Genomic DNA, 24,005 nt, shown 5'->3' with positions numbered 1-24,005 from the left:
AGGGTGCAGGATCAGTTAATTCCAAAGAGGAAGAAAGATTCTAAGGGGAGTAGTGGGGTGACCGTGGCTGACAAGGGAAGTCAAGGACAGTATAAAAATAAAAGCAATATAGTATAACATAGCAAAGATGAGTGGGAAGCCAGAGGATTGGAAGACTTTTAAAGAGCAACAGAAGATAACTAAAAAGGCAATACAGGGAGAAAAGATGAGGTACGAAGGTAAGCTAGCCAAAAACAAAGGAGGATAGTAAAAGCTGCTTTAGGTATGTGAAGAGGTAAAAATTAGTTAAGACCAAAATTGGGCCCTTGAAGACAGAAATGGGTGAATTTATTATGGGGAACAAGGAAATGGCAGACGAGCTGAACAGGTACTTTGGATCTGTCTTCACTAGGGAAGGCACAGACAATCTCCCAGATGTCATAGTGGCCAGAGGACCTAGGGTCACGGAGGAACTGAAGGAAATTCACATTAGGCAGATAATGGTGTTGGGTAGACTGATGGGACTGAAGGCTGATAAATCCCCAGGGCCTGATGGTCTGCATCCCAGGGTACTTAAGGAGGTGGCTCTAGAAATCATGGACGTATTGGAAATCATTTTCCTATGTTTTATATATTGAGGATCAGTTCCTGAGGATTGGAGGGTAGCTAATGTTATCCCACTTTTTAAGAAAGGAGGGAGAGAGAAAATAGGGAATTATAAACCAGTTAGCCTGACATCAGTGGTGGGGAAGATGCTGGAGTCAATTATAAAAGATGAAGTAGCGGCACATTTGGATAGCAGTAACAGGATCGGTCCGAGTCAGCATGGATTTACGAAGGGGAAATCATGCTCAACTAATCTTCTGGAATTTTTTGAGGATGTAACTATGAAAATGGACAAGGGAGAGCCAATAGATGTAATGTACCTGGACTTTCAGAAAGCCTTTGATAAGGTCCCACATAGTGGGCAAAATTAGAGCACATGGGGGTAGGGTACTTACATTGTTAGAAAATTGGTTGGCAGACAGGAAACAAACAGCAGGGATTAACGGGTCCTTTTCAGAATGGCAGGCAGTGACAAGTGGGGTACTGCAAGGCTCGGTGCTGGGACCGCAGCTATTTACAATATACATTAATGATTTAGATGAAGGGATTAAAAGTAACATTAGCAAATTTGCAGATGACACAAAGCTGTGTGGCAGTGTGAAATGTGAGGAGAATGTTAGGAGACTGCAGGGTGACTTGGACAAGTTGGGTGAGTGGGCAGATGCAGTTTAATGTGGATAGATGTGAGGTTATCCACTTTGGTGGCAAGAACAGGAAGGCAGATTACTATCTGAATAGTGTCAAGTTAGGAAAAGGGGAAGTACAACGAGATCTAGGTGTCCTTGTTCATCAGTCACTGAAGGTAAGCATGCAGGTACAGCAGGCAGTGAAGAAAGCTAACGGCATGTTGGCCTTCATAACAAGGGGAGTTGAGTGTAGGAGCAAAGAGGTCCTTCTGCAGTTGTACAGGGCCCTGGTGAGATCAAACCTGGAGTATTGTGTTCAGTTTTGGTCTCCAAATTTGAGGAAGGACATTCTTGTTATTGAGGAAGTGCAGCGTAGGTACACGAGGTTAATTCCCCGGATGGCGGGACTGTCATGTGTTGAAAGATTGGAGCGACTGGGCTTGTATACACTGGAACTTAGAAGGATGAGAGGGGATCTGATTGAAACATATAAGATTATTAAGGGATTGGACCCGCGAGAGGCAGGAAACATGTTCCCGATGTTGGGGGAGTCCAGAACCAGAGGCCACAGTTTAAGAATAAGGGGTAGGCCATTTAGAATGGAGCTGAAGAAAATCTTTTTCACCCAGAGAGTTGTGGATCTATGGAATATTCTGCTCAGAAGGCAGTAGGGACCAATTCTCTGGATGCTTTCAAGAAAGAGTTAGATAGAGCTCTTAAAGATAGCGGAGTCAAGGGATATGGGGAGAAGGCAGGAATGGGGTTCTGATTGTGGATGATCAGCCAAGATCACATTGAATAGCAGTGCTGGTGCAAAGGGCCAAATGGCCTGCTCCTGCACCTATTGTCTATAAATATGTAAACCTACAAATTAGTAAGGCCATAGTAAACATTGCAATAAGTACCAGAAAACAAAAAGTTGTTAATGACTTAGGCAGCACACTGACAAGGAAGCCATACTCACTTTCTATATCTTGTTTGACAGCACTCTCTTTTCGAGGAAGTGTGGCTACATGGGATTAGAATGCAGGCATCAAACACAAAAGGTAGGGTAAGTTACATGCCTTTGGCACAAACAGTACAGAAGAAATCACATTTGTTAGATACTAGGCAGACAGAGATGCACATGCATATTATTCTACTTATCAGCAAAGCCCAAAACTGTGTAAATTTACTTTTTTTATGGTTCCCTTTTGCAGATATTACCTGATAAATGCAAACTAACATACACATTACTTACATAACTATCACTAGGAGAGTGCTGGGTACTAAACTTGAAGACTAAAGAGTGAGATTTTGAAGAAGATTAATATGGTTTTTGAGAAGTGAAATGTGTGAATTTGAAAAATCATCCTTATTGATTTGCTATAATATTGACCAACAATATTCACTGTATTTCCCGATAAATATAATCACTTATTAAACCTGATACCTCATTTCTGTTTCACTAACCACCAGCTTTTGTTCTTATTTCTTTTGCTACAGCCTTGCAACACCTACATTTCCTTTGACTCTTCCAGCTTAAACAAATTGCTGGCCCTGTTAAGGACAATACACTGTCTTTATTCCTTAAGATTAAAAAAAACTGCATCAGCTCTCCTTTCTGCAAAACACCCTGCACTCTACATCTTTTTTTATGATACAGGGACCAAAGTTAACACAGCAGTTATGAAGCGATGTCATTTCAAGTCAGATACAACTGCAACCTGATCTTCTTAGGATTACAACTCAGTACTTATTTGCTTCTATTGACCACCTGGAAATATTGAGTGACCTGATTGCTTTATGTTTTATTTAGGTATATTTGCAAAAATCTTTCCTGTTGTTTGGCCTCAGACATGCTTCCTTATTACAAATCCAGTGGTTTATCTCTTCCACTTGGTATCAAAGGGAATGTCACAATGTTAGTCACTAGGCTAATGCTAGGGATAAGAAATAAGTTACAAGGACAGACTTGGGGTTAATATAGCATTTTCAGCAGACCACAGAAATCGGCAATGATTTCATCTGATAATAAAAATTATACATTTCTTACAATGTGAATTTGGACCGAATTTTCAGCAAGGTTAGGACAACTAGAAGGATCATCGATTTAGAAATATCAAGAAGGTGATAACAGGAGCTTGGGAAACAAATGTTGTTCTTAGAGAATAGGATGCATTGTTCAAGTTTGAGCAGGTATACATGTAAGCAAAAATCACAATATTGCAAAAATCAAGCAGGCTATAGTGAGCAGTTTCAAACTAGCCCAGCAAAACTGGACTTAAACATATGCTAACAACTATTTCTAGCCAGTATCCCATTACCTTGGAAAGAATTCCCATTTAAATCAAAATAGCTGAAACATTCTTAATACTATTTAATCTCAAATGTTCCAATATCAATTTTCTTCAGCTTCTTGAACCAGAAAGGCATTTTGCTTGGCAAAAATAAACATACACTTTGTAATGACAGCAGTTCTCCAGCAAATTCATTCTGATTTAGAATCAGGTTGCTGAAATTGGCAAATTTTTGTTTCTAATTTCTTCTCAATAAATCTTTACAAGTTTTAACCAAGAATTAACGAACTCATATATACTACCACGCACATTCAAAGACGAAATATTTAACCATGAAATGAACCAATAGAAATCACTGCAACAGTGGCAGAATTACACTGGAGACAAAAATAATTCAAGTGTTTTCACAGTGTGCAGCAGAATATAATTGTAATGAAAAATTTTAATTTCTCATTACAATGAATGAAGCTGTTTTACAAATAGAGCAAAATATTTAATTATTAAAAGTAAACATGAAGGTTAAAATGAATGAAGTTTTGTTGCTCAACTTATACTACACTCAAAATAGATGAATCACTCATTCTAATAAAACATATGATAACTGATTAGGAAATAAATATAAAATGAGACCTTCCTGCAAAATCTAATTAAAGACTCACTGAAAACAAAATATACCTTGAAGTCTACTGTTATGCTCTTTCTCTATTTGGCTACGTTCAAAGCATGTACTCAATACTTGACAATTCAGCTTACATTTATATATTATGTTTTTTTTCAGTCAATAGATATTATAAAAACTGATAAAGAGTAATTAAAAAATAGCACAAACATCCGTTGGCATGACTAAACAATGAAATCAAACAGCACCAGTGCCTTCCTGCAAGTCTCTTCATTTTCTACAATGCTTGTTTTTACTGACAAAAGATTTCATTTATTGAGACAATGCTTTCCAAATGGAAGATCTGACCTACCAAACTTCTTTCCTTCTTTTGATGTTCCAGTCATCTTGATCTTTGCAACCTCAAAGAACTCCTTAATTTCCCTTTCATACAGTCTAGAAATATAGTCTACATAGTTCTGCAAAGACAAAAAAAATCAGAGATTTTCACTCTTTTCTACCAAGCGATGTGTAAATTTAAATGCAAGGTAAACCAAATAGAAAGGATTCCAATTAATTGAGACACATTGGGATCAGTACATTCTGGCCAATTAAGCTGAAGTTTCATGGAAATAATTAGAAAGGTATATAAAAAAAGAAAAACTACCATTTAAATCAGTAACAAATTAGGAATGAAATACAGAACAAATTAGAACACTAGCAGTGAGGTAGATAAAACTGTATTTGTTCCTAATAGTTTTCAATAGAGAAATTTATCCAGAGTACGCTGTGTTCTTTTGATTACTGTAAAATGAACAAAATCAGCACAGACACCTCATGCTGACAGTGGACTGAAAAACAATGCTTTTCATTATTGCATTCTCCAAATTGTTGATTTCATTGTAATATTCAAGATGATTATTGATACCTTCAAATTCTTTACTGATCCTAACTTGAAGTACTTTCACTCTCAGCTGTTTCTGGCATCCTCAAGCTCGAATGGTTGAAGCTGCAGTGAGCTAAACATTCTGAATGGTTTTACTGCTGATTTCTCACCAACTATCACTGATTTCTGAACACAAACACAGGCAACTGACACTATTTAAAATCTGTTCACTCTAAGTCTGCTGTAGTGTCCAAGAACCACGCTAGTGCTCATGACTGATGCTAGTTAGAAACTGTTTGGCAACAGTCCCCTGTCCTAATTGAGTGGTACAGTGTCCCAAATAAACAAAAGGAATCAACTATTTTCTCAATTAGTTCTTATTCTTTAAGAGTTGTCCCAAATAGCAGCTGCCCCTTTTAGCTGATGGCCCAATTAACCAAAATCCACTGCATCTGAAAGACATAATATTAATCTGCTGAAAACAATTGGAATCAAACAATCATGGTCAAGAACCAGCCTATACAATAAAAATGCAAATTTTCTGTTTGGTTTATATAAAATATAGATAGACACCCTGTGGTGACAAACTCCATTTAAATATACCTGGACAGCTGAAGTGTAATTTACAGTTGGAACCTTGACTTCCAATATCTGTTGAATGGCATGCAAAGAATTCCAACTCTTCGAATAACTGGCTATTACTTTAAACAACAGACACCTGATTATAAAATAATTAAAATCAGGGTTATGGATTACTAGATGAAAAAGGAAGGAGGCCTGATAAGTGATTTAATCTTGTCTTCACTCTCTCTTGGCCTTAACGATCAGAAGTCTGCAAAGATCCATCAGGTGGTAACAATCACCTTTTGGGCAATCTTAAATTGCAGAAGTGGCTATTTTGTAAGTTAATTATTTCTTCCAGTCAAGGATCCAGAATAAAATGAATGCTTGTTGAGCTAATGGTGAGATATTTTACGTCTGCTAAAATTGACTCATTTCTGACATATATTATTGCCAAGCCATAACATTTAGATAGGTACAACATGAATTCAGAACTATAAAACAATGACATTATTTAGTAACTCATACTAACATGCTGGTAAAATAAAGGAGTAGAGCATGGTGTTCACTTATGTCAAAAGGAGGCTAACTGCAGGCAATAACTAATGTACAAATAAATTTTCATTTTTTATGTCAGAGAGAATATGCTGGGAATAGGATATTAACTAAATCAGCAAGGAATGTACATGCTATTAATAATTCTACTACCTGAAGTAGAAGTCAGAGAATAATGAGGGAATTAAAAGGCCCAATTACTAAAGCAAGAACAGTGATAATATAGGAGAAAGATTCTGAACATCTCACATGACAAGTAGCTAAGCTCAAGGCGGAACAAAGCCAATACTGTATAAAATAAAAGATGTACTGTTGATTGAAGGGATAAGATAGCTTAGGAGACCATCAGCTATCACCCAGAATGAAAGAAAAAAAAATTTACGGAATCAGAAAGTACAATCAAGGAGGAAGAGAATTTGTAGTCAATACAAAAGGAGGAAGCTGCAGTCACCTGGAGGAAATGAGTTCCAGGTACTAAATGGTGATTATCAGTTTTATTAAGAATTACTACTTTGTACTGAATGTAACTTATTCAATAAACTTCTTGTGCCTGTTACCAATAATTCCTTGTTGCAGTCATCAACCTTCAGTTAAATTAAACAGAGATCGGAAAATAAAACACAGAATAAGACAGCACAGGAAAAGACCCAATGGCCCATGGTGTTGTGTCAAACTAATTAAACATTAACTAACAACATACACAAAATGCTGGAGGAACACAGCAGGCCAGGCAGCATCAATGGCCAAAAATCCTATTGAAGGGTCTCGGCCTGAAACGCCAACTGTACTTTTTTCCACAGATGATGCCCGGCCTGTTGAGTTCCTCCAATATTTTGTGTGGATTGTGTGGATACTTGGATTTCCACCACCTGCAGATTTTCTCTTGTTTGTGAAACGTTAAATAAAATCCTTTCTGCCTACACTCTATCCATATCATACCATTCTGTGCTCATTCATGTGCCTATAAATTATAACTCACACCATCGTCCATAGTTTTGCCACTAGTGTGCAAATTCCTGTTTTTGAAATTTAGGGATAAAGTAAATCACAATGAGCTATATTTGGGATATGTCCAATGATGCAAGTTTTTTTTCTTATTAACTATACAATTCACATCCTACATTCCATCCAGCTTAACTATGGAACATTTATGCATTGAGAAAGTAAATTATATTTACTTTCCATTTAAGAACCTAGAGAACGTTGCAACTAAACTTTGAAAGACAATTGGTAGTCGGGAACTAAGGGAATATAATATGGTAGATGACTGATGGGAGCAGTGAGCTCCTGTTACTCCTTTCTCACCAAATTCACATTACTTCCATTGCTAAACTGCACAATGTATCAACCATGCATGTAAATTATTCATCAGTACAACAGCACAGCCACCATCATTCATTCACAGTGCTTAGAGGCTGTCCAGAGCCCTCACGTTACACTTTAAAAAATTATACTGCATTATCTTAATATTAAATTAACAACAGCTCAATTCTTTGCTAATCCAAATCAGCAATTCTTTAGCTGCCTGTTATGTCTTTTTTGGTAGACTGCAGAGAGAAGATAGTGGTATGAGTGGGAGTCTGGCAGAAGTACTGCCACACCCTGTCCAGCAAGGTTGTTAGGTGGTACCTACCCCTTGTACATCCAAGGCAGCTGAGGACCCTCCCAATCTGACACTTCAGGGGGAACAAGAGATTTCTCTCCTTCAGTCCTGTCATGCCATTTGGTATACAAAATTATGAAGGGTATAGATACAGTAAATGCAAGCAGGCCTTTTCCACTGAGGTTGGGTGAGATTAAAGGTCACGGGTTATGGGTAAAAGGTGAGATGTTTAAGGGGAACATGAGGAAAACCTATTGTGGAACAAGCTGCCAGAGGAAGTGGTGAATATAGGTTCGATTGCAACATTTAAGAGAAGTTTGGATGGGAAGTATATGAGGGCTATGGTCCAGGTGCAGGTTGATAGGACTAGGCAGAATAATAGTTCAGCATGGACCAGAAGAGTTGTTTCTGAGCTGCAGTTCTCTAACTTTTATATAATTATTCAGAACTTAAAAGGCACAAGTTAGCTCACTGTCCAATCATTGAACGTATCACCAAGTTTAAAAGGGATTCATATTGATGCTGGCTCTATTTAGATTGCTCATCTAAAGGATGAAGCAAAAGAAACACTGCCAAATTATTGAAAGTCACATTCCAACAATCAAAATAGATTGCAATGGTTGATATGAAACCATACCTTATTCAAACCTTCATATTTTTCACGATCAGTATTCTTCAACCATTCCATAAGTTTGGCATATCTAAGTAGATCTCGATGGAACGGAAGGTGTTTGGGGAGAGTCAGCTCAATCGAGTGCTGAGCCAAAGTTGAACTTTGATCATGCCCCTAGAAACAAAATATCATGTCAATACTGTCATGTTAAAAGCTGAAAATCCTAAATAAGTTTTAAAAAAACACATGGGCAAAAATTTAAAGTGAAAATGATTCTTTTCTACCACACTATGATATCCTGAATCATGAAATCTACTCTGAAGACTATAATGGAAAAAGTAAAGTAAAAAAAAACTGTCCACTGATACAACTATTAGAAAAGCTGCACTCCAGGGTTTCAAATCATAAAGGACATCATGTAGTCAAAAATTAAAGGGAAATCTACAGAAAAGAAAACCAGTTAAAGAAAATCAGCCTCCAATGTTAATTGAAAAAAATAAATTACATACCTATAACTATATGTCATAGTATTAAGCAAATTAAGATAGACACAATTTAGTTTAAAAAAAACTGATAATCAGATCCAAAGTTACTTTTGGCAAGTTATTTCTCTAATCTCTGAAGAAAAGGCAAATTATTTGAAGCAGAGACCTTACAATGAGTTTACTATGGATTACTAATGTGAAAAGCACCGTTAGTTTTTATTCTTGATTAAAAATCAAGGCCTAGATTTTGCCCAGTGGAGTTTTTTTGCCCATTACCTCAACTGCATTTTTTTTTCTAAGTTCAGCCACAGCTATTTGTTATTTGTAGAAAACCAGAGCATCCAGAGGAACTCTAGTCACAAGGTAAAAGCGCAGACACAGTGATTCAGAGGTCGGAATTGAACCTGGGTTGATGAAAGAGCTGTGTTGCTGTGCCATCCAATTGGCAACGTCTTACTTCATCTATCACAACAATGAATTCATATGATGTCTATTTTCCTCTGTGGAAGTACTCATTCATGGAGCCAATGTACACTTTCGGAGCTAAATTAAATAACCTAAATCTGTCACCCTAATCCTGTTGTGAGTGAGTCCTGTAATTTTGAGGTGCTGTTTCTCAGATGTTTAACTAAACCATATTCTCCTTTTTGCAATGAGCAGGTCTCTGCCTCTATGGCTCAGAAAGGAAGGGGGAAGGGGAAAGAGAAGAGAAGTGCAGTAGTGATGGGGAATCCATAGTTAGGGAAGCAGACAGGAAAATTTATGGATGTGATAAAGACACTTGGATGGTACTTTGCCTCCCAAGTGCCAGGGTTAGAGATGAATTGGATCAAGTCCACAGCATTCCAAAGGGAGAGGGTGAACATCTAGAAGTTGTGGTGCATATTGGTACCAACACATAGGTAGGAAATAGAAGGAGGTCCTGAAGAGAGAATAGAGGCAGTTAAGTAAAAAGCTGAAAAGCAGGAACTCCAGGGTAGTAATCTCTGGACTGTTGCTTGTGCCACTGAAGGATGATTTGGTAGATGAATCTATGGCTGAGGAATTGGTACGGGGGCAGGGTTTCAGATTTCTGGATCATTGGGATCTCTTCTGGGGAAGGTATGACCTGTATATAAAGGTCAGATTACACCAGAGGGTGATCAATATCCTTGCAGACAGGTTTGCTAGAGATGAAAGGGAAAGTTTAAGCTAATTTGGCAGAGGGACAGGAACCTGAATGATAGGGCTGAGGATGCAGCAGATGATAAGAAAAAATTGCAGTCAGTGGGATGAGATGAAGTGTAACGGGGACAAAATCAAAAAGGCTAATGAATACAGGACTGAAGGTGTTATACTTGAATGCATGCAGTATATGAAATAAGGTATTTGATATTATGGCGTAGTTCGAGATTGGCAGGTACGATGTGGACATCACAGAAAGAAGTTTGTATTGAAAGGACAGGCAGAAAGGCAGAGGATGTGGGGTGGCTCTGTTGGAAAAAGATGAAATCAAATCCTTAGAAAGAAGTGACATATTATCAGAAGATGTAGAATCCTTGTGGACAGAATTAAGAAACTGAAAGGGTAAAAAATTTCTGATGGGAGTTGTATATAGTAGCCAGGATGTGAGATACAATTTGCAATGGGACACAGAAAAGGCATGGGGGGGGGGGGGGAGGGTTTATAATATGCAGCTAGATGGGGAAAATAAGGTTGGTGCTGGATCCTGAGTAAAATGTTTTGAGATGGATTTTCAGAGCAGCTGATGGCTGAACCCACTAGGCAATCAGCTATGCTGCATTCAGTGTAGTATAATGAACCAAATTTGATTAGCAAGCTTAAGGTAAAGGAACCCTTAGGAAACAATCTTTATAATATGATAGATTCACCTTGCAGTTTGACAGGATGAAGTTAAAGTCAGATCTATCAGTATTACAGAGGAGTAAAAGGAATTACAGAGGCATGAGAGAGGAAATGCCTAAAGCTGATTAGTAGGGGACATTAGTAGGGATGACGATAGAACAATGGCTGGAGTTTCCAGGGACAATTCAGAAGGTGCAGGGCAAATACATCCCAATGATGAAGTATTCCAAAGGGAGGATAAGGCAACTGTGGCTGACAAGGGAAGTCAAAGGCAGTGTACAATATAAGCAAAGGAGAGCACATACAATATTGCAAAAATTAATGGGCAGTTAGAGGATTAGGAAGCTTTTAAAAACTAACATTTGCCAACTAAAAAAGCCATAAGGAGAGAAAAGGTGAAATGTGAAGGGAAGCTAGCCAATAATAAAAGAAGATACTAAAAGGTTTTTCAAGTATATAAAGAGTAAAAGAGAGACAAAAGTGGGTATCAGACCACTGGAAAATAATGCTGGAGAGTTATTAATGGGGCACAGAGAAATAGTGGAGGAACTTAATAAGTTCATTGCGTCAGTCTTTACTATGGAAGACAGTAGCAGTATGCCAGAAATTTGAGAGTCTCGGGGGTTAGAAGTAAGTGCTACTGCTATCACTAACGAGGAGGTGCTTGGGAAGATGAAAGGTCTGAAGGTAGATAGGTCACCTGGACCAAATGGGCTACAACCCCAAGGTTCTGAGAGGTAGCTGAAGATTGTGGAGGCACTAGTAACAATCTTTCACGAATCACTTCAATCTGGGATATTTCCAGATGACTAGAAAATTGCAAATGTCATTCCACTCTTCAAGAAAGGAGGCAGGCAGAAAAGAGGAAATCATAGCCCATTTGTCTCACATCAGTGGTTTGGAGATGTTGGAGTCCATTACTAAGGAGACTTGGGGACTTGGAGGTACATGTTAAAAAAAGCCAAAGGCAGCATGGTTTCCTTAAGGGGGAATCTCACCCGACAAATCTGTTGAAATTCTTTGAGGAAATAGCAGGCTAGATAGACAAGGTGAGTTGTTGGATGTTGTTCGCTCAGATTTTCAGAAGGCCTTTGACAAGGTGCTGCATACGAGACTGCTTAACAAGATAAAGAGCCTATGGTATTATGGGAAAGATACCAGCATGGACAGAAGGGTGTCTGAATGGTAGGAGGCAAAGAGTGGAAATAAAGGTTGGCTTTTCTGGTTCGCTGCCGGTGACTAGTGGTGTTCCGTAGGGGTTGGTGTTGGAATCACTTCTTTTTATGTGAATAATTTGAATGACCGAATTGCACCCAGGGCATGCCCTTTTCTCACTGTTACCATCAGGTAGGAGGTACAGAAGCCTGAAGGCACACACTCAGTGATTCAGGAACAGCTTCTTTCCCTTTGCCATCCGATATCTAAATGGACATTGAAGCTTTGGACACCACCTCACTTTTTAAAAAAAATATACATTATTTCTGTTTTAGTACTTTTTTAATCTATTCAATATATGTAATTGATTTACTTGTTTGTTTATTATTATTATTTTTTTTTCTTCTCTCTGCTGGATTATGTATTGCATTGAACTGCTGCTGCTAAGTCAACAAATTTCATGGCATATGCCGGTGATAATAAACCTGATTTTGATGACTTGGGGCCAGGTTTGTGGACACTATGGAGATAGGTGGAGGGGCAAGTGGTGCTGGGGAAGCAGGGCTTCCGCAGAAGAACTTAGACAGCTTAGGAGAGAATGGGCAAATAAGTGGCAGATGGAAGTGTAGAGAAGTGTATGGTCATGACTTTAGTAGAAGAAATAAAGGCATAAACCATTTTCAAAATGGGGAGAAAACTTTAAAAAATTAGAGGTGCAAACGGACTTTGGAGTCCTTAGAAACGTGGAAACATAGAAAACCTACAGCACAATACAGGCCCTTTGGCCCACAATGCTACACCAAACATGTACTTACTTTAGAAAGTACCTAGGGTTATCCATAGCCCTCTATTTTTCTAAGTTTCTTGTACCTATCCAAGAGTCTTTTAAAAGACACTATCATATCTGCTTCCAACAGTTGCCAGCAGCCCATCCTTGTGCAGATTTCCTAAAGGTTAACTTACAATTTGAGTCAGTGGTAAGGAAGGCAAATGTAATGTTAGCATTCATTTCAAGAGGACTAGAACACAAAAGCCAGGATACGATGCTGAGGCTTTAAGGCATTGGTTAGACTGTACTTGGGAGTATTGAGAGCAGCTTTGGAGCACTTATCCAAGAAAAGATGTGCCAGCTTTGGAGCACTTATCCAAGAAAAAATGTGCCAGCATTGGAGAGGGTTCAGAGGTGCAAAAGAATTATTCCAGGCATGAAAGGGTTAATGTTTGAGAAGCACTTGATGGCTCCAAGTCTGTACTCTCTGGAGTTTAGAACAGAGAGTGTTTTTTATTGAAACATATCAAATATTGAAAACTCTAGATAAGGTAGATGTAGGGTATAGGTTTCCTATGGTGGGGGAATCTAGACCAGAGGGCAAAGCCTCAGACTTGAAGGATGTACATTTAGAACAGAGATAAGCAGGAATGTTTTTAGTCTGAAGGTAATACACCTGTAAAATTCATTGTCACAGGCAGCGGTGGAGGCCAAGTCACCGAGGATATTTCAAGCAGTGATTGATAGAATCTTGATTAGTTAGCATGTTAAAGGTTACAGAGAAGGCAGGATAATGGGATTGAGAGGGATAATAAATCAGCCACGATGGAATGGTGGAGCACACTTGATGGACTGAATGGCCTATTTCTGCTCCTATGACCTATGGTTTATGGTCTGAAGCAATTTAGATGGCAATACAATGCAAATATGGCAGAATTCTGTAGGCATTCATGCATTATTTTTGTAAATCAAATGAACATTTAAATCAGATTTCTGGACGTAATGATTTCCAAATGACCCAAGTAGTATCTCAGCAATGTGTATGCATGGACTCAGTAATTTGACAAGGAGCAACGTATCCTACTGATCCAAAATACATTGTTTATTTATTATTAAGAAAAGGAATCGACAGACAAGTGGTTTTTCAACATTAAAATTTGTTAGTTGGAAGCTGTGTCGGAGAAACTGCAGCATATAAACCGGCATTGAACTGTAGTCAGAATACACCTTTAACTTAGTAAAATTTGCAGCTGTGAAAGTCCATCAGGATGAGTTTTAAAATATTCTGTTTTTCAAAAATGACATCAATATCTCACACAAAATATTGAAATAAATACAAGGACAATTCAAAGTTTACAGAAGGGAAAGTGTAGTGAAATCTGGATTTATGATGGAAGATCACAAGTGCTAAGATTAGGAAGCCGTGCTGGAAGACAGCAAGCAGGTATCAGCAATTACTAAGCCTTGAAATTACTCCATTTAACCTTGGACAAATGCAAAGCCATTCCAATTTTTATTTGCTGAAAGGAAGAAAGTTTGTTGTTCAAAACAGGAATTACTTTATGAAGTTGCAGTAAAAAAGAACTACTCATTGAAAACACGTAGAAAGCTGCATTAGTACTGAAAAATTTAAAAGCCTAATGGGCAGCAAGAGCTGAAAAGGTATCTCATGCTTAGAGTACTCACATAAACTGAGTGGTACGAAGCTCTGCGATAGAACAGGGTGAGAGTCTGAGTAAACTGATTAAAAACAAAATAAAAATGAAACGAAAGAGTGACAGACGAGAACTAATGTAGAAATTTACCAGTACCAGGATACTGACAAAGGCACATATATATGAGCCTCTGTAAAAAACCTATGTTTAACAAATTAGTTGAAGCTGCAACATTACCAATGATACCAGTTTCTTCTAAAGTTCAGTGCCTCAGCCAAACTTAACACTGTTTACAAAGTGACGAGAATCTAGAGATTTTATTTGTAAGATAATCCAAATTCACTGAACATATGCTTGTGTTTATACCATCAATACACAAAGGTGTACACACATTGACACATTTCTCTTCAGTATTTGAGTTATTTCTTTTAGACAAAGCTCTTCATACTCTTTAGTTTTATTTCATTTATTTAAAATTTTCCATTTTAAATAAGTGATATATATTTTCAAGACACTCCCATTGAATCAACCCTTAAAAATATTTTATTAGGTGCATCAATGCAAGACCAAAATAAATGAAAATACATAAGAAAAACAAAAGTAATTGAAGAAAAATCCAGCATGTGCAAAGCATTAGATAAAAACCCTTGCTATTTCAGGAAAACATTAATTGTTGCAATTAATCTGCCATAAGAAAACAATGGAGTCTCTCCTTATCTTTGGCACGATTTCCTGCATTTCTTTTAAAGATGAGGCGCAACTGGCTTCCACTTCCAGAATTGGTTGAGCCATGACAGGCCACAAAGCCACTTCTTCAAGATAACAGCTGAAAATTCCTGACTAAATTGAAGTTTGAATCTTAATACTGATATCCTACTCTTGTTACACAGAACATAGAATAGTACAGCACAGTATAGGCCCTTCAGCCCACAATGTTGTGCCGACCCTTAAACCCTGCCTCTCATATAACCCCCCACCTTAAATTCATCCACATACCTGTCTAGTAGACTCTTAAATTTTAATAGTGTGTCTGCCTCCACCACTGAATCAGGCAGTGCATTCCACACATCAACCACTCTCTGAGTGAAAAACCTTCCTCTAATATCCCCCTTGAAATTCCCACCCCTTACCTTAAAGCCATGTCCTCTTGTATTGAGCACTGGTGCCCTGGGGAAGAGGCACTGGCTGTCCATTTTTATCTATTCCTCTTAATATCTTGTATACCTCTATCACGTCTCCTCTCATCCTCCTTCTTTCCAAAGAGTAAAGCCCTAGATCCTTTAATCTCTGATCATAATGTATACTCTCTAAACCAGGCAGCATACCTGGTAAATCTCCTCTGTACCCTTTCCAATGCTTCCACATCCTTCCTATACCAGAACTGGACACAGTACTCCAAGTGTAGCCTAACCAGAGTTTTATAGAGCTGCATCATTACCTTGCAACTCAAATTCTATCCCTCCACTTATGAAAGCTAACACCCCATAAGCTTTCTTAACTACCCTATCTACCTGTGAGGCAACTTTCAGGGATCTGTGGACCTGGGCCCCCAGATCCCTCTGCTCCTCCACACTTCCAAGTATCCTGCCATTTACTTTGTACTCTGCCTTGGAGTTTGTCCTTCCAAAGTGTACCACCTCACACTTCTCTGGGTTGAACTCCATCGGCCACTTCTCAGCCCACTTCTGCATCCTATCAATGTCTCTCTGCAATTTTCGACAATCCTCTACACTATCCACAACACCATCAACCTTTGTGTCATCTGCAAACTTGCCAACCCAACCTTCTTACCCCCACATCCAGGTCTTTAATAAAAATCACGAAAAGTAGAGGTCCCAGCACCGATCCTTGTGGGACAACACTAGTCACAACCCTCCAATCTGAATGTACTCCCTCCACCACAACCCTCTGCTTTCTGCAGGGAAGCCAATTCTGAATCCACTTGGCCAAACTTCCCTGGATCCCATGCCTTCTGACTTTCTGAATAAGCCTACCATGTGGAACCTTGTCAAATGCCTTATTAAAATCCATGTAGATCACTTCCACTGCACTCCCCTCATCTACATGCCTGGTCACCTCCTCAGAGAACTCTATCAGGCTTGTTAGGCACGATCTGCCCTTCACAAAGCAATGCTGACTGTCCCTGATCAGATTATGATTCTCTAAATCCCCTTAGATCCTATCTCTAAGAATCTTTTCCAACAACTTTCCCACCACAGACATAAGGCTCACTGGTCTATAATTACAAGGACTATCCCTACTACCTTTTTTGAACAAGGAGACAACATTCGCCTCCCTCCAATTCTTCGGTACCATTCCCGTGGTCAACAAGGATATAAAGATCCTAGCCAGAGGCTCAGCAATCTTTTCCCTCGCCTCGTGCAGCAGCCTGGGGAATATTGCATCAGGCCCTGGGGACTTACCTGTCCTAATGTATATTAACAACTCCAGCACCTCCTCTCCCTTAATATCAACATGCTCCAGAGCATCAACCTCACTCATATTGTTCTCACCGTCATCAAGTTCCCCCTCATTGGTGAATACCGAAGAGGAGTATTCATTGAGGACCTCGCTCACTTCCACAGCCTCCAGGCACATCCACTTTTATCTCTAATTGGTCCTACCTTCATCCTGTCATCCTTTTGTTCTTCACATAATTGAAGAATGCCTTTACCCTACTCACCAAGGCCTTCTCATGCCCCCTTCTTGCTCTCCTCAGCCCCTTCTTAAGCTCCTTTCTTGCTGCCCTATATTCCTCAATAGACCCTTCTGATCCTTGCTTCCAAAACCTCATGTATGCTGCCTTCTTCCACCTGACCAGATTTTCCACCTCACTTGTCACCCATGGTTCCTTCAACCTACCATTCTTTATCTTCCTCACCAGGACAAATTTATCCCCAACATCCTGCAAGACATCGACCACATGTCCATAGTACAGTTCCCTGCAAAAACATCATCCCAATTCACACCTGCAAGTTCTAGCCTTACAGCTTCATAATTTGCCCTTTCCCAATTAAAAATTTTCCTGTCCTCTCTGACTCTATCCTTTTCCATGACAATGCTAAAGGCCAGGGAGCAGTGGTGACCCGGTTCGTTACCTAATACTAGATCTAGTATGGCATTCCCCCTAGTCGGCCTGTCAACATGCTGTGACAGGAATCCATCCTGAACATACTTAACAAACTCCGCCCCATCTAAACCACTGGAACTAATCAGGTGCCAATCAATATTAGGGAAGTTAAAGTCACCCATGATAACAACCCTGTTATTTCTGCACCTTTCCAAAATCTGCCTCCCAATCTGCTCCTCGGTATCTCTGCTGCTACCAGGGAGCCTATAGAATACTCCCAATAGAGTAACTGCTCCCTTCCTGTTCCTGACTTCCACCCATACTGACTTAAAAGAGGACCCTGCTACATTACCCACCCTTTCTGTAACTGTAATAGTATCCCTGACCAGTAGTGCCACCTCTCCTCTCCTCCCCCCCTCCCCCATCCCTTCTAAAACACTGAAATCTGGGAATATTGAGAATCCATTCCTGCCCTGGTGCCAGCCAAGTCTCCGTAATGGCCACTACATCATAATTCCATGTATGTGTCCAAGCTCTCAGTTCATCACCTTTGTTCCTAATGCTTCTTGCATTGAAGTACACACACTTTAGTCCCTCTACCTTACTACCTTTACACCCTTTATTCTGCTTCTCTTTCCTCAAAGTGTTAGATCTGGCTTTACTCCATGCACTATACTTGCAGTTCTCGAATGACCTTTATCCTCCTCCACCTCAGTATCTGCTCTAACACTCTGGTTCCCCTCCCCCTGCAAATCTAGCTTAAACCCTCCCGGAACTGCACTAGCAAACCTTCCCGCAAGGTTTATCTCAGTGCTAAATCTTGGTAATTTGATGAATTTGTCTCATCTCTATCTGTGCTGCAACTATGCTAAGATTCTATGGTATCATCCTGGATTGGAAGACAAATGGAAGGTCTGAGGAATGGCTAATGGATTGCAAACTGATCCAAGTGTGAGATACTGAAATTTGGACAGTCAAACTTAGACAGAATTCACATATGTAGAGAATGGGAAGGCATTAATGAGTGTTGTGGAATACAGGGACCTGAGAACACAAGTGGAAGTGGCCACACAGGTAGATAGGGTGGTAGAGAAGGTGTTTAACATTCTAGCCTTCATCAGTCAGGGCATCAGATTTAGGAGTAGGAACATTATGTTGCAGTCATACAAGTTGCTGGTGGGGTGGTTTGGTGAATTGTGTGCAGTTTTGGAAAGACAATATCAAACTGGAGAAGAGATTTTTGAGAATGCTGCCTAGACTAGAAGGCCTGAGTTATAGGAGGAGGCTGGCCACACTGGATCTTTATTCCCTGGAGCATGGGAGAACATTAATGAAATCATGAGGCGTTTAGCTAGGTGTATGCTCATAGTCTTTTCACCAGCATTAAGGAGTCTAAAAATAAAGGGTACAGATACAAGAGATTTAAAAAGACCTGAGAAGTAACTTCTTTACATACAGAGTAGTAACTAAAATGAGCTACTGGAGTTAGTGATCAAGACAAAGTTCGAAGTTTAAACATTCAAAGGAATTTTATTATCAGAAGTACATACACGTTACCATATACTACCTCAAGATTTATTTTCTTGCAGCAACTTATGGGAAAATAACTACAATAGAATTTAAAGAAAAATTATACCTAAACAGGCAAAGACTGGTGAACAACCACTATACAAAAAACAAGGTATGCAAATAAAGCTATTACCGAGAATGTGATTTGGGTAGAGCCCCAGAAAGTGAGTCTGTAGAGAATCAGTTTAGAACAGTGGTGAATGCAGTTATCGACATAGGTAGATACAGTTACAACACTTAAGAGACATTTGAATAGGTACATAGAAGGACGGGACCCGGAGGGTCGGGGCAACAATAGCAGGGAAGATGGTGTAGTTTGCATGATCAGTTGGGCCAAAGAGCCCGTTAACTTGCTATGTTACTCGATGATAGATCATTTGTAAATAAAATAATGCTTTTAATGATTTAAATATGATCAATAAAAACAAACTAATGATGAATATTTTTGCAGCAACAAGATAGAGACCAATATTTCTTTCCCAAGAAATGTTTTCTTATAAACAATCAGCCCATGACATACCTGCTGAACAAAGACATTATTAAGATGATTGGTCAGTCTCCTAGCAAACTGTTCACGCAGATCCCTGAACTGCTGTTGCTGCTGTCTCACTGCATGAAGCTCCTCGTGTCCTGGAATACATTACACAAAAATCAAAATAAATTGTTGAAGAAACATTGCAAAATGCATAAATTAAACAATTTTACACATTTTGCAAAAGCGAAGTAAGTGACATTAGCAATATTGCAATTTTTGAATGCTTCCTTTCCCCAAACCACAGGATTAACCCTTTACAGGTGTTAAATACTCAGTGGTCACTTTATTAGGTACCTGCTGTATCTAGTAAAAAGGCCACCAAGTATGGTCATGGTCTTCTGCTGCTGTAACCCATCCACTTCAAAGTTTGACATATTCTGCATTCAGAAATACTGTTCTGCACACCACTGTTGTATTAAGTTACTGTTGGCTTCATGTCAGCTCAAACCAGTCTGGCCACTTTCCTCCAACCTCTCTCATTAACAAGCCATTTTTGCACACAGAACTGCTGCTAGCTGATGTTGTTTTATTTACTGAACCATTCTCTGTAAGCTATAGAGACTGTTGTGCTTGGAAATCCCAGGAGATCTGCAGTTTCTGAGAAACTCAAACCACCCCGTCAAGCACCAATCACAGTCAACATCACTCAGATCACATTTCTTTCCCCTTCTGATAACAAATTAACCTCTTGACCATGCTGCATGCACTGAATTGCTGCCACATGATTGGCTGATATATGCATTAACAAGGTGTACAAGTATGCTTATTAAAGTGGCCACTGAGTGTAAACTATAATTTGTTCAATGCAACCTTGATTTCATTAATTCAGTCACATTACAAGAAGCTGCTTTCAGAGTTGTGTCCCAATCTGGCTTGATACAAATGTTGTGTGGACTTGCATTTTTGCATTGAATTGTACTGGCAGCCAACATGTCAAACAAAAGTAGTATAACACAGAAATGGTCAGTTAAGAATTATTCAAGTACAAGATGCACTGAAAATTGTCAAAAGTATTCTCAGGATTACAGAACGATGACAACATCCAAGAAGGCCATTTGGCAGGATGAGTCCATTCCAGATTTATACAAGTACAATCTGCTCATCGTAACTTCCCACTCTCGCTCCAAGTCATAGAAATTCTCTTTCAGAGATTATCCAGTTTTATTTTGACCAAGACAACTGAAACTGCCTCTACTATATTCACTAGCTATTCACTTTGTGTAATATTTTTTTTCCTAATGCCACCTTTCATCCTTTTGCCACTGACAGATCTTGATCATTCTTATAGAAAATTCAAGTAAATTCAGCATTAAAGTGCAGCAACAGTACCTGGTCGAAGGGCCACATTCATACACTGTAGAAGGGCCTCGGCAGCATTGGTGCAAGCTTCAATACCTTTAGAAGAAGAAAGATCCCCATCCGTGAGGGCTTTAATATGGCCTTTGGATAGGTCCAAATAATTCTGCAAAATAAATACAGTCTAAATCCCATGGTATACAATCTCATGAAAACAAAATGCATGATTTCATCAACGATTCAGTATCTGAGTTACTGAATTTTGCAGCTGATGCTTCAGGTTTTATCATCTACATTAATAATTTAAATACAGTGAACAAGTGTAATCCATTCAGGTTAATTGATGCTACAAAATAGGTACAAATTGTGAGAAGGGTATATACCCAAAGGACGATGTGCAGGCTGAAGTTTTCTCTCTTTATGACTCTAAAGCTAGAACTTCTGTCTATAAATATTCCAAAAGCTCTGGATTTTAGTTAATTGGGCCATCGGTTAATTGGGGCAGATGTTTATTTGGGAAAACTCAAAGAACAAAAGCAACATTAAAAAAAAGAGCCAGGATTTCCTTCATTTATTTCAGACTCTATGTTGCTTAATTAGGATAGAACGCTGCTGCCGAACAGTTTCTAACTAGTGTCAGACATTATGTTCAAAAACCAGTGATTTTTGTCACTGATAGTTGGCAAGAAATAACGAAGTAGGTTCTCAAAGCTTGCAGAGAGATTTAGGCCAGTTAGAAGAGTGGGCTGAAAGATGGCAAATGAAGTTTAATGCTGATAAGTGTGAGGTGCTACATTCTGGCAGGACTAATCAAAATAGGACATACATTGTAAATGGTAGGGCATTGAGGAATGCGGTAGAACAGAGTGATCTAGGAATAATGGTGCAGAGTTCCCTGAAGGCGGAATCTCATGTGGATAGAGTGGTGAAGAAAGCTTTTGGTATGCTGGCCTTTATAAATCAGAGCACTGAGTATAGGAGTTGGGATGTAATGTTAAAGTTGTACAAGGCATTGGTGAGGCCAAATTTGGAGTATGTGTACAGTTCTGGTCACCGAATTATAGGAAAGATGTCAACAAAATAGAGAGAGTACAGAGGAGATTTACTAGAATGTTATCTGGATTTCAGCACCTAAGTTACAGGGAAAGGCTGAACAAGTTAGGTCTTTATTCTTTGGAGCATAGAAGGTTGAGGGGGGACTTGATAGAGGTATTTAAAATCATGAGGGGGATAGATAGAGTTGATGGATAGGCTTTTTCCATTGAGAGTAGGGGAGATTCGAACAAGAGGACATGAGTTGAGAGTTAGGGGACAAAAGTTTAAAGGTAACATGAGGGGGAATGTCTTTACTCAGAGAGTGGTAGCTGTGTGGAACGAGCTTCCAGTAGAAGTGGTAGAGGCAGATTTGATTTTGTCATTTAAAAAAAAATGGATAGGTATATGGACAGGAAAGGAATGGAGGGTTTTGGGCTGAGTGCAGGTAGGTGGGACTAGGTGAGAATAAGCATTCGGCATGGACTAGAAGGGCCAAGATGGCCTGTTTCCGTGCTGTAATTGTTATATGGTTATGTAAGCAGTAAGACAATTCACAACTGTTTAGCTTGAAGATGCCAGAAACAGCTGGGAGTGAAAATGAAATGATTTCACTACTTTCAAAAACTAGGAACTATAAAGAAATGAAAGTATCGACAATTATTTTGAATATTACAATGAAAAAAATTTAGAGGATACATTCGGCAAAAGTACTGTATGAAGGCAGTTTATCTGCACGAGGTGTCTATATTGATCTTGTTTATTTAATCATTTAAAAGAACACAGCTGCATATATTAGCTGAATTCCTCTATATCTATAAGGAACTAATACAGTTTTATCATATTGAAGAATTGGTAGTGTACTAATTTGGTCTGATTTCATTTAAATCTGTAATTTAACAGTGGCTTGTCTTTTTTTTAATACATTTTTACATATTCTGGTTGATTGGGGAAGCTGCTTAATTGAGCCAAGATGTACTGGTCCCAATGTGTCCCATTAACCTGAATCAACAGTATTTTCCAAATGTGCACCAAACTATAACAGAACACAATGCCACAGAAGATGAGCTTTATGTAAGAAAGACCATAATTAAGCAAGTGCACGCAGGTGCAGCTGCTAACAAACTGTGTGAAGGAGCTGGAACTGGATTTGGATGGACTTAGGATCATCCAGGATGCTGACAGCATTGTAGATAAGACTTTTACAGAGGTAGCAACACCCAAGGTTTAGGCTTTAGAAAAATAGGTGATCACCAGGAAAAGAAAGAAGATTAGGCAGACCGCGAAGGGCTCTGCTGTGGCCTAGTATAAGATGGCTGCTGGTCAACGGAATCCAAAGATGTATACCAATTATTGAAATTGGTCTATTATCATCACATGTACTGAGGTGCAGTGAAAAGTTTGTCTTGCATACTGTTCATACAGATGCATTTATTACGCAGTGGATTGAAATAGTAGAAGGTAAAAATAACAAAATGTAGTAGCTACAGAGAAAATGCTGTGCAGGTAGATAACATGGAGCAAGATCATAATTGTTAAAACAAATGAATTCCACTAGCTTGCCAATCAACAAAAAATCATTGTATGAATGCAAGGAAATGAGGAAGAACATTTCACATACCACAAGAAATTCTATTTCTTCCAAAAGCTTCATATTATTAGTATTACTAAGTTGTATGAGGTCATTGCTTTGGGAAATGTGATCCATTTGTTCCTTTACACTTTGTAGCATTTCTTCATAACTGCTCAGCTTATACTCAATCTCATCCACTTCTTTAAGAGCTTCATCCAGCAATTGCATTAGAATGTTCACCTGCTTTTCTGAAGCCATAATGGATTGGATGTTGGCCTGGTACGAAGCAGATTCTGTATTAGACAAAGTATTTTATGGTAATGTAACAATTTTATCTTTTTACACCACTTATCAGAGATCATTTTGAATAATTTCTTAAATCGTCCTAACTGACAGATTCCAATTCAAAATCTGTGAGCCATTCTTCTCTTAAGTTCTTTTATTAACTTGCTCAGAGTAACAAGAGGCAATAACTATAATTGAACTCTGTTCAGTAACTATATTTTGACATTGCCCTGTGTTAGCTTTCTGTCAGATCTAATACATGAAGGTATTAGAAAATTACATTGAATGTGATCTAACATTGTTACAGGAAGCATGCAATAAAAATAAAAGTTAGATATCTCAAAGAATTGGCCTTCTATCTCTCTGACAGAATAGGTTAAACAGTGAATAACGTTGCTTGCAAAGCTACCCCAAATCTTCCTTGATAACA

The 24,005-nt window shown here is 38.8% G+C and overlaps 1 protein-coding gene across 3 annotated transcripts in view; it reads right to left on the bottom strand.

Annotated features, from left to right (window-relative positions):
• exoc1 (exocyst complex component 1) overlaps nucleotides 1-24,005 on the bottom strand; it is a 100,444-nt gene that overhangs the window by 19,023 nt on the left and 57,416 nt on the right. For 2 of the 3 annotated variants that reach the window (XM_059989230.1, XM_059989231.1), the window contains exons 6-11: nucleotides 23,339-23,566; nucleotides 20,719-20,851; nucleotides 19,375-19,484; nucleotides 8,331-8,480; nucleotides 4,462-4,567; nucleotides 2,176-2,220 (exon numbers count right to left, since the gene is read on the bottom strand). In XM_059989230.1, the coding sequence (XP_059845213.1) occupies nucleotides 2,176-2,220; nucleotides 4,462-4,567; nucleotides 8,331-8,480; nucleotides 19,375-19,484; nucleotides 20,719-20,851; nucleotides 23,339-23,566 (772 nt within the window). The remainder of the gene's footprint in view (nucleotides 1-2,175; nucleotides 2,221-4,461; nucleotides 4,568-8,330; nucleotides 8,481-19,374; nucleotides 19,485-20,718; nucleotides 20,852-23,338; nucleotides 23,567-24,005) is intronic. The other variant, XM_059989232.1, reaches the window with a different exon arrangement.

This window comes from Hypanus sabinus, chromosome 14 (genome assembly GCF_030144855.1).
Source record: "Hypanus sabinus isolate sHypSab1 chromosome 14, sHypSab1.hap1, whole genome shotgun sequence".
Taxonomy (NCBI): Eukaryota; Metazoa; Chordata; class Chondrichthyes; order Myliobatiformes; family Dasyatidae; genus Hypanus; species Hypanus sabinus.
This window is presented reverse-complemented; position numbering and strand designations above follow the sequence as displayed.